Here is a 12,089-nt window from a genome sequence, read left to right as displayed (position 1 = left end):
ACTTTTGCTAAACAGAATGGTTAGGCTAGTCTGAATAACTGCTGGTATGGTAACCTAACAATTAGTGAATTAGTGAATATAAGGTCTTTAAGTAAAGCTCTTTCTCTTAGCATACCTAGCATGTTTTATACTTCTAACCCAGAGCACATAGGTAGTCTAGTAAGTTCACCCGGTTAAATGAAGGATAAATGAAAAATGAACCAAACTCTAAACTCCAGACCCCCAGTACCTGATCAGTCAGTCTAATATACGTCATGAATTTGAGTGCAATGAACACGTGATGATCTCTTTAAAGAGACTCAGACCTAATAAAAAGCTTATTTAACAGTGCAACAACACTTGTATTGTGTACCGTGTAGGTCTCCCATATCTCATTGCATCTGATCGAGTAGATAGACATCAGACATTGGGTTGTTTTGGCAGGATATGGTCCAGTAGTCACTGCGGTATCAAGCAGCATAGCCGTCTTAATCAGTAGCGCATCTTACAATACTAAACCGTGGGGATTCGAATGATTTTGCTTCAGGGGAAACGTCCAGGCTTAAAAGAAGATAGAATATTGATTGAATATTGATCATGTCCATGTTGGGGTTCTTGGCTTAATAAAGTCTGTTTTTTTAAGTGTCTGTGACTGTATGTTTGGTTTCTGTGTGTGTTTGCGCGCACGCTTGTGTGTTTGTGTGCGTGTTTGTGTGTGAGTGTGTGTTTGTGTGTGTGTGTGTGTGTGTGTGTGTGTGTGTGTTTGTGTGTTTGTGTGTGTGTGTGTGTGTGTGTGTGTGTGTGTGTGTGTGTGTGTGTGTGTGTGTGAGTGTAAATTGCGCTACAAGTCGATAGCCATGCTGCCCATGACAAACAGTAGCAGAGATCCCAGGCTGAGAGACTGAGTGGTTAGAATGGCGCCCGCTGCGCTGTGAGGAGAGATCAACACAAGATCAACTATGAACAACACATGCCCACCATACCAGTATGCTACAATTAGTACTTACAGTATGCAGAACATTTACCCACTTTACTAACCAGTATACTCCAATTAATACTATTCAACTTCTAGGCAACATTTAGGTACCATTTTCCATTACACCGCCCTTGCTACCTTGTTAAAATACCATTAAGAACAGTGTAACTCAGTAATTATCAGTGTGTAACAGCACATACATACTCTGGCCTTGTAAGTACCCTTAACTCTTACCGTAACTAGAGAATATGTAAGGCCAAAGTATAAATTAGTTTAATTCCAATTCCATTTCATACACTGTACTATTATGTCATTGTGTAGTTTAAATGTTAATAGGGTACAGTGATTCAAAGTGTGAGCAGAATTTATTTGCAAGATTTCTTCAGACACACAATGGTAAATTAACCATTAACGAACTACCAGCTATTGGGAAAACGACTGCAAGACTTGATTACTCACCAAGTTCACGCTGGATGGAAACTCGTGCAACTGGTTTATCTCCACCCTCGCAGTGGGCACGCACCTCGATAACGTTTCTCCACATGGAAATCATTGACTGGTTCTGTGGCTAAACTTCAGCACATTGCCCGCTGCTTTGCTCATCCAGGAGACAATGAAATCTGTGCCAGGTGGCACATTTGTAAGAAAATCCTCTCCTGGAACATGCTCGAAGAAGCTGAGAAGCTGATTATCAGAACTGTACAGCATGAAGTATATGAAGAGGAGTTCGGCTGCATCACTGCAAAACGTCAACTTTCCCATCGCAGTCCACTCATGAAGCTGAATCCCATTGTTGATACTAACGGCCTGCTCAGAGTAGGTGGACGCATTAATCATTCAGGCCTTGGAACGAAGGAAACAAACCCCATCATCTTACCCGGCAGTCACCACACCTCAACACTTCTTGTGCGATACACCATGAGAGGACCCAGCATCAAGGGAGACACTTTACCGAGGGCGCCATAAGAGAGGGCGGCCTGTGGCTAGTTGGAGCCAAGAGGTGCATAGGCAAGGTAACCAGTACGTGTGTTACCTGTAGAAAACTCAGAGGCAAGATCGAAGAGCAGCAAATGTTTGACCTCTCTGCGGACCGACTCCAAACAGACCCTCCCTTTTCATACGTGGGCATGGACATGTTTGGGCCATGGGAGGTGTCCTCAAGACGTACACACGGGGGTCAGGCCAACAGTAAGCGATGGGCAAAGCTATTCACTTGTTTATGTACAAGGGCTGTCCACATTGAAGTTGTCGAAGAAATTAGCTCTTCTAGTTTCATCAATGCCTTGAGGCGTTTCTTTACGCTGAGGGGCCCAGCCAAACAGCTACGCTCAGATTGAGGAACTCATTTCATTGGTGCATGCAGAGAAATGGGAATCAACACCACAGAGCACGGAAAAGTCCAGAACCACCTGCAGGACCAGAGGTGTGCGTGGACCTTCAACCCACCCCATTCATCTCACATGGGTAGAGTGTGGGAACGCATGATTGGGGCGGCACGGCGTATATTGGATGGCATGCTGCTGCAAGTTGGACGTGTGAAGCTTACTCATGAGATATTAACCACATTCCTGGCTGAGGTCACAGCCATAATTAATGCTCGTCCTCTGATACCTGTCTCATCCGACCCAGAGCACCCCCATATTCTGTCACCCTCCATCCTGCTGACCCAAATATCGGGCACGCTTATTCCCCTTCCAAGCAGCTGCGGCCCGAAGGACATGCTAAAGAATCAGTGGAAACGTGTTCAGTTGCTAGCTGATAAATTCTGGAACAGGTACCTCAGCACCCTACAGTCTCGTCAGAAGTGGCAACATAAGAGAACAAACATCAAAGAAGGAGCTAATAGGCTACACGTAGACCTTTGTAGCCTACTTGATGTTGTAATTGATCGTAATTACAGTGCATGAAATGCCCTGTATTATTATTCCTAGGCTTCTTATACTTCTTCTTATTATTATTACAGTGCATGAAATGCCCTGTATTGTTATTCCTTCGTTTCTTATACTTCTTCTTCTTATTATTCTTTGTACCGACTTCTGCGCTTAATTCAATAAACTTTATACTTTTTAAAAATATAAAAGAAAAACAAATACAATTTTTCCCATTGACTTACATTGGGCCAGTATGACATCATAATAGGGTAATTAAACTGGCTTGCACCTGTGCTTCACTGACACCTGCGCCAAGGTTCCAAGGATCTTCTTCTCTCTGTCCCTCTCCATTCAACTGTATAACTAGGAATATTAAGAGACACTGTCGGTAGGAAAACTGTATGATCAGGGAAAGTGTATTAAAACCGGATGTCGTCACTTTAAGCCGGTCTCTGGTTGGATAAAGCTTTTCAGCAGAAATGGACAAGGACCTTTGATTTATTCTGTAGGAACCATGCCGATGCCTGACTTTTAATATTGTGTGACGTTGTTGAAGTTCAAGTTCAACATTAATAGCGATTGAATTACCCTTGTGTCGTGTAATCGCTAGCGGTAAATAAACGTTAATAACTTGAATGACTGATTAAGGATATATGTTACACATCACAAACACATGTAATCGATGGGTTTTGGGGGAAATGAGGTAATTGGTTAGCTTAAATTGCAGTATCTTAGGCGAGCTAATTGACCTGGCTAGCTATAGCGGAATTAACATTGCTAGCTTTGTGTTTGGTCATATAGCTTCGTAAAAGTTCGGTTAACAAGTCACTTGTGTGTTTAGTTGTATGACTTCGTAAAAGTTCGGTTAACAAGTCAATTGAGCATTAAGCCACCTGACTATAATCGGTCTATTCATATTAGCATGCTAACGTTAGACTTATTAGCAGCGAGGCTAGCTAGCTACTATGTGTTCCAATGGATTGTTGGTCTAAGCGTTAGCTTCAGTTAAGACCTACGTGTACCACATGAACAACTAAACGAGTCAATGTAGACATATAAAAAGTTGTGTAGATAGCTTTATTCACATAAGCCGTATAACTTCACAAAAATAATAATAATTTAAAGAAAACCGATCGTTTGCATGCCAGGCGATCAACACAACTTCTCAACTAAAAAGTAAAGGTCCTTGTCCATTTCTGCTGAAAAGCTTTATCCAACCAGAGACCGGCTTAAAGTGACGACATCCGGTTTTAATACACTTTCCCTGATCATACAGTTTTCCTACCGACAGACACTATTCTATACTCTACTTTTTTTTCTCTCCATCTTTCTCTTCATCTCTCTCAGTCTATTTTCTCTCACACTCCATCTTTCTGCTTTGCTCCATTTTTCTCTCCTTCTTTCAATATTTTCCCTCTTTACTCTCTCTTTACTGTCTTTATCTAGAGCCACTCTTGTTCACTCTTCTTTCTTTCTTCCACTCTTATTTCCTTCTTCCACTCTTCTTTCCTTTCTTCTTTCCTCCTTCCACTCTTCTTTCCTTCTTTCACTCTTCTTTTCTTTCTTCTTTCCTTCTTCCACTCTTCTTTCACTCGTCTTTCCTTTCTTCTTTCCTTCTTTCACTCTTCTTTCTTTTCTTCTTTCCTTCTTCCACTCTTCTTTCCCTTCTTCACTCTTCTTTCCTTTCTTCTTTCCTTCTTCCACTCTTCTTTCCTTCTTTCACTCTTCTTTCCTTTCTTCTTTCCTTCTTTCACTCTTCTTTCTTTTCTTCTTCCTTTCTTAACTTTTGCATTTCATGCACTGGTATTTCCTTCAGGAAATGCATTTTCTAGTTCTTCTTACCAACTTCTGCTCTTAATTCAGCTCGAACCGCTTAGCGTAGAAACTTCGTTCGAACTTTGTCGCGTAGGTCTTGTAAAGGACACTTATGCTGTGTATTTTTAATTTTTCTAAACTTTATACTTTTTAAGATATTAAAGAAAAACTAATACAAATGTTCCCATTGACTTACGTTGGGCCATTATGACATCATAACAGAGTCATTAAACTGGCTTGCACCTGTGCTTCATATCACTGACACCTGTGCCAAGGTTCCAAGGCTCCTCTTCTCTCTGTCCCTCTCCATTCAACGGTATAACTAGGAATATTAATAGACACCTTCCATACTCTACTTTTTCTCTCCATCTTTCTCTCTATCCCTCTCACTCTACTTTCTTCTTTCCTTCTTCCACTCTTCTTTCCTTCTTTCACTCTTCTTTCCTTCTTCCACTCTTCTTTCCTTTTTCCACTCTTCTTTCCTTCTTCCACTCTTCTTTCCTTCTTTCACTCTTCTTTCCTTTCTTCTTTCCTTCTTTCACTCTTCTTTCTTTTATTCTTTCCTTCTTCCACTCTTCTTTCCTTCTTCCACTCTTCTTTCCTTTCTTCACTTCTTTCCTTCTTTCACTCTTCTTTCCTTCTTTCACTCTTCTTTCTTTTCTTCTTTCCTTCTTCCACTCTTCTTTCCTTCTTTCACTCTTATTTCCTTCTTCCACTCTTCTTTCCTTTTTCCACTCTTCTTTCCTTTCTTTTTGCATTTCATGCACTGGTATTTCCTTCAGGAAATGCATTTTCTAGTTATTATTGTAATTGTAATCATATTTGTATGTATCTGTATTGCAGTTTCACACTATTACTTGGCAACAAAGCTTGTTGTATGTGGTGGTGTTTAACTAACTGGATAACTTAACAAGGAGCTCAGTGAGGCCAGTACAACCATAGTTATAAAAGACAGATAATCATTCTGAACACTATGTCTCCACGGCTACTGCAGTGGTAGGTTGATAGAGAAATGTAATGAGGACATTGTTATTCTATTTTTAATCTGAATGCTTATCCTGTTTGCTAAGGCCTACTGTCTTGCTGAGGCATAACACCTGTTGTTGTATTGATAGTCATGCATCCTGTTCTTCTTTCAACTTCTGTAGCGATGTGAAACAGACATATAATCATCCTCGGAAAATAAACGCCCCTCGTCTGCTCATGAAACATGTTTTCTATACTCACATAAAGGCTGGCTGCGCCCAGTTCATCTTTGGAGTTTGTTCATGATATTTGGTTGTGACACTCTCCCTCTTTTGCAAAAGATAAAGCGCTGAAGTTCTGATTGCTGGTCTCAGTCTCATTAATATTAACGTCTTTATATAAATTTATCTAACATAGGTCAACGACGCTCAGGTGAAACGCAGTCATGATTTTAAGAAGTTATTGCATCTTGGCACAGAAGACTGCACGAGTGTTAGTTTCGGGTAGACATCAACTTCCGACTTGCATCTGGCTAAGGTAGGCTATGCAATTCTCCTTTGTGTTTTGTCCAAATTCTTCATTTTTTATTACCAAATCGACTTTAGTTCAGTTTTACTCTTGGCATGTGGACTTGAGGTTGACTCCTGAAAGGGTTAATCTCGGACTTCATGTGTATCGCGATACTATGATGCACTTTCACCGAGTCCTAGCGTCACTTAGTTAAGACCGAAGACTTTGTAAATAGGTAAAAGTAACGGAATGTCAATTTATTCCAGAGTATGGCAAGGCAAGGCAACTTTATTTATATAGCGCATTTCATGCACATGTGCAACTCAATGTGCTTTACATATACAATAACAGGAAAGACAATAAAGAATTACAGTAAGATAAATAAAATAAAAATGATAAAAAGTGTAAAGAGTAAAAAGAAGTTGATAAACATAAAAATAAAAGATTTAAAAAGTAAGTTTACTGGAAGAACATAATCATATGGAATGTAGGTGCTACAGCTCACAGTTTAGACAGGTACTGCTGTAGCAAGCAAATCAGTGAAGCAAATCAGTGTTCATAAGCCCGACAAAACCAGAATGTTTTCAGCCTTGATTTAAAAGTATCAACATTTGTTTCTGGGAAACAAGTGTTTCTGGGTGTTCCAGGAATAAGAAGCAAAATATTTGAATGATGCTTTACCATGTATGTCTTAGGTCTATAAACAGTAAGCAGTCCCTTTCCAGACGACCTAAGGGTTCTTGATGGTTGATAGGGAGTATTAAGATCTAGGAGGCATTTTGGGCCCAAACCATTTAGGGTTTTGTAGACCAATAAAATCATTTTAAATTCAACTCTCTTGCACAGTGGAAGCCAGTGCAAAGATCTGAAAGGTCGTATTTTTTTGTTTTTGTGAGTACTCTTGCAGCTGCATTTTGAACACGCTGTAGTTTTTGGAGGGTTTTCTTAGGAAGGCCGGTACAAAGCCAGTTGCAGTAATCTAGTCTATTAGAGATAAAAGCATGGATAAGCTTTTCCAGGTCTGGTTTAGATAGAAGGCCTCTAATCCTTGCTATATTTTTTAGGTGGTAATATGCTGACTTGGTTAGTAAATTAATCTGGTTTTCAAAGTGTAAGTCAGCATCTAATGTAACACCCAAGTTTCTGGCCTGATTTGGAGTCTGAAGTGATAGGGTTTTTAAATAGGCACTGACTTTAATTATCTCGTTTTTGTTGGGACCAAAAACATTTACCTCTGTTTTGTCCTTGTTTAGCTGCAGAAAATTGAGGGACATCCAGTCATTTATCAGTGAGATACAATGATATAGGGAATCAATCGGACTATAGTCAGCCGATGAGAGGGCAATGGAAATGTGAGTATCGTCGGCATAGTTATGGTAGTCAATATTGTTGTCTCGCAAACGTTTCCCTAAGGGTAGCATGTAAAGATTAAATAGGAGAGGGCCAAGGATTGATCCTTGAGGAACTCCACACATCATGTTAACCTTCTGGGAGACAAAGTTCCCAATGGAAACAAAATAATATCTGTCTTGCAGGTATGACCTAAACCAGTGAAGGACTGTATCACTAAGTCCGACCCATTTTTCTAGTCTTTCTAATATTATAGAATGGTCGACGCTATCAAATGCCGCTCTTACATACAATAAAACCAAAACTGATATATTACCAGTGTCAGAGTTCAGGCGAGTGTCATTTACCACCTTAATTCGCGCCGTCTCAGTATCAATGTGTGGTTTGGGGCGAAATCCGGATTTAGAGATATCAAAGCGATCATTACTATGGAGGAAGCTACTAAGCTGCTGATAAACAAACTTATCAATGACCTTACCTATAAATGGTAGATTTGATATTGGTCTGTAGTTACAGTATTTAGTACAGAGGAATCTAGAGTGCTCTTTTTTAGTAGGGGTTTAATAACAACAGTTTTTAGACCCTGTGGGAAAATGCCAAATTTGTAGCAAATCTTTGGATAAATAATTGAAGCACTGTTTGAGAAGCCTAGTAGGCAAAGGATCTAAACAGCAGGTAGATAAGTTTAATTGTGAGACAATTTTTTCAAGAGTAAGAAGGTCAATGGCCTTAAATTTAGAAATTTGTATTAAGGTCATTTCAGCAGGATAAAAAGGTAATATGTTTTGTGCAGACTGATTTATACTTCTGATTGTTTTGATTTTTATCTCTGAAAAACTCAGCAAACTCATTGCATTTACTGGCCGAGAAATGTTCAGTGGGAGTTGACACTGGAAAGACTAATCATCCTATCAACAACTGAAAATAAAACCCGGGCATTGTTAGATTTTTTTATGATTTTTTTTATCTTATCAGAGAAGTAGGATTGTCTTGCATTTTTTAATACAAAGTTATAATTATGCAAATGTTCTTTATAAATGTCGTGGTGGATGTGGAGGCCTGATTTACGACATTTGCGTTCTGCTTTCCCAGATTCTCTTTTCTGGGCTCTTACAGAGACTGCATTTCTTCATGGCGCTGCAAGCTTGGGGGAGATCAGCTTTTCCTTGACTGGGGCAATTATATAATGATATCTTTGATGTTTGAATTCAAATCATTTAAAAGTTGATCCACACAGGTTGACATGGGGAGGGATCAGCGAGATAGCCCTAATAAACATTTCATTAGTCTTCTCATTTAAGTACCGTTTTTTAACTGTTGCACCTTTAACAGGAGTCTGAGGAGCAGTCGAGATATGAAAGAACACAGAGAAATGGTCAGAAAGTGCAACATCAACTACAGATACACTAGAAATATCAAGGCCCTTGGTGATAACTAAATCCAGAGTATTTACATTTAGCAGACGCTTTTATCCAAAGCGACTTACATATGTGCGACTTACAATGTATACACATTTACATTTACACTGATGGCACACTGCACATCAGGAGCAATTAGGGGTTCAGTGTCTTGCTCAAGGACGCTTCGACAGGGAATCGAACTAGCAACCTTCTGATTACTAAACGACTTCTCTACCTACTGTACCACTGTCGCCCCACTCGACTGTGAGTTGGTCCTTGCGCATGCTGTGAGAGCCCAAAAGTTTCCCGTATAATAGTGAGTTGTTTCGCATATTTGTCCAGTGTGTTATCAAACTGGACACTAAAGTCGCCAGTGATAACTAAACAATCATATTCAGTCGAAGTGAGAGAAAGTAGATCAGTGAAATCATCTAGGAAACAGTATTAAGGTGGCCTGTAAACTGCTAGAAATCAAAAGTGTTGAGAATGCTTTAAAAGGAATGAAAGGTATTCAAAGGAGGCAAACTCTCCGGAATGTACCTGCTTGCACTGAAATATGTCTCTACAGAGAGCAGCTACTCCGCCACCTTTTTTGCCATCACGGCTGACATTGAAAATGTAAAAATTAGGGGGGGGGGGGGGGGGGGGTAGCCTCAATCAGAGTAGCTGCACTATTTGTATTATCTAACCAGGTTTCGGTTAAGAATAAGAAGTCAAGATTATGTGATGTGATAAAGTCATTGATTAAAAATGATTCATTCCCTAGTGATCTGTTAATTAATGCTGTTTTAAAGGTTTTACAAACAGACTTCTGTGTAGTTCTGGAGGTAATACTAACACAAATAAGATTACTTAAATGGGAGCTAGTATTAAGACGTCTAATTTATCTCTGGCCATGCCGCCGACTTTTTAAAATGACTGGTATTTGTGACAAAGCATGGCTCTCTGACTGTCAGAAAGCCCAAAGATAAATGTTTCTGCTGATATCAGTTTTCGTAGGTCGGCGAACTCATTGGCTGTGTGTCCGGTGTTGTCGGTGCAACCTACCCGGGCACTGGTGGATGAGAAGTTTCAGATAGTTGTGAGAAATCTACACCCAAAACAAGAGGTGACGGTCCATTCTTTACATCACTCTGAGGATAAAGACTACTGGGAGGCGTTTGGCCATTATATCAGCGACGAAAATGGAACCGTTACAGGTAACCAGCGCTGGGGAAGCTACTTTGAAAGCATAGCTCTGCAAGCTACCGATCACTTCAGACTGGAAGGAGTTGAACTACAGCAAAGCTACTGAAGGGAGAAATCTAGTTTGGTTAACTAAAGCTACTTAAAGTAACACTATGCAACAATTTGACACTTTTTGAGGTATGGTTTTATAGGCAACTAATTTTGGTACCATCCTTAAATTCATTTTGATAGCATATGGCCATGTGAAGGACAGATAATCACCTGTGTCTGTCCCACTAGCCATCCAGGATATGCATGTATTTCTGTGTTTCAGCAAAAATGGAAGAAAAGCTTTCACAGCATGACATTGCCAGCTACACTGCAAAAGACACAGTTAGTGTGTTGGCAAGCTTCTATCAGTGTCAACTGGGCTGTTGGTGGTGTTTGAAAGGTTTTTGCATGCCTTTTAGGTTGTTAGTGTTCTAGTTTTGGAACAGAACTCCTTATTGCTGCTTTAACGGAAACCACTTTGTAAGGAAACAAATCAAATAGACAATATATATATGTGATGGAAAATTATAACAAAATATGTTACAAAAACGACACGTGCCAGCAAAATGCCACTCATTTGAGTTTATTGCAGAAAGTGCCTACTTGTTCACAGATCATATAATAAAATACCCCACTATTCATGGGAAAGTGCAAGGAATGTCAGCTTTTCGTGTTGCGTACAATGTCCATCAGTCAGACAGCTGCATATCAGAAACTATAGTCTAGGTGGGGATATAGCACCAAGCAGGACTACTCAGTTAGCCAGGTAACTTCTAAAATAGCATGCAACAATGTCTCTGAACATCTGTTAATAAATAGCAATAATCAATACATATGACTAATTGACACCATATATATTAACACTTAGTTTTACCATTTAATTATCAAAATATTAAAAACTGTAGCCTAAACTATCTCATCTAGGCTTTTCTTAAGACCAAAATGGCAAGGAATTAAAAAAAAATTCTCAAACTAATCTGGATTTTGTATAATTTGACTACAACTAAAACAGTTTGAAAAAAAATGGGCCTATTGTGGGCCTATTGTTTTGTAACATCTGACTGGTACAGTCTTAACAACTAAAACAGTCTTCAACTTGCGCCACTTTAGACAGTATGAAGAGCTTGGACACTGGTCTAATTAACGGGCCTATCTTTTTACCAGTAAGAGCATAATCTCTTGTTTATATGAGCTCTGAGCAACCTTTAGCACATGCACTACACAAAGGTCAAGTGTGTGGTGGTGGCTGCCTGATGAATGCATTGCCTGGGTATGCCTTCAGAGCGTCAGGATGGGTGAAAAAAAGGTGCGGGGTTCAGTTACAGTAGAGAAGCTGGGGTGTGTTTTGGTTTGCCTTTGCATCAGCCTGGCTAGCTTGCTATGTAATAATACAATGCATCGACTGGTCACGTTAGATTCACCTGTGCTGTTCTCTCTGTGGACCTTGCTGAATTTAAACCATTTTCCCCATTTCTCGTAGTCATGGAAGATGCAAGCCGTGGTGGGACCTACACTGGAACTGAACCCATGGGCCTACTTTGGAGCCTGCGGCCCATTCCCGGTAGCAGACACGGGCTCAGGTAGCGTAGCTATGTATCAGACAGAGTGACTGAATGTCTGTGAGACTCACCTGTCTGCTTAGTACAGGCTACTGAATATTGTGTGTGCATGTGTGCATGTGTGTTTGTGCGTGTGTGTGTGTGTGTGTGCGCGTGCGTGTCCGTGTCCGTGTGCGTGTCCGTGCGTCAATACAGGCTACTAAATGTCTTTCTGGGATGTTTTAGGTTGCGAAAGAGGAACGTTCTGTCTCCAATGGTGGTGAACATATCCGTCTACAAAGGTCACATGAACCAGGGGTTTTCTGAAGAGGCCGCATTGGCGACGGTTGTCACAGAGAGATGGTACCTGGCGCCAGGTGTGCAGCGTGTGGACATTAGGGAACAAGGGGTCAAAGGCACACTCTTCATACCACCAGGTACACTCTCTCTCACACACACACTCTCA

General features: G+C 40.3%; 1 protein-coding gene across 1 annotated transcript in view; it reads left to right on the top strand.

The window, feature by feature from the left end:
• The first annotated feature begins 2,322 nt into the window (after window positions 1–2,322).
• LOC122132095 (peroxisomal succinyl-coenzyme A thioesterase-like) overlaps window positions 2,323–12,089 on the top strand; it is an 11,409-nt gene continuing 1,642 nt past the window's right edge. Inside the window, exons 1-4 of the mRNA XM_042706869.1 lie at window positions 2,323–2,378; window positions 9,867–10,066; window positions 11,566–11,665; window positions 11,870–12,060. Of these exons, the coding sequence (XP_042562803.1) occupies window positions 2,323–2,378; window positions 9,867–10,066; window positions 11,566–11,665; window positions 11,870–12,060 (547 nt within the window). The remainder of the gene's footprint in view (window positions 2,379–9,866; window positions 10,067–11,565; window positions 11,666–11,869; window positions 12,061–12,089) is intronic.

Source organism: Clupea harengus, unplaced genomic scaffold, assembly GCF_900700415.2.
Source record: "Clupea harengus unplaced genomic scaffold, Ch_v2.0.2, whole genome shotgun sequence".
Lineage (NCBI taxonomy): Eukaryota > Metazoa > Chordata > Actinopteri > Clupeiformes > Clupeidae > Clupea > Clupea harengus.
This window is presented reverse-complemented; position numbering and strand designations above follow the sequence as displayed.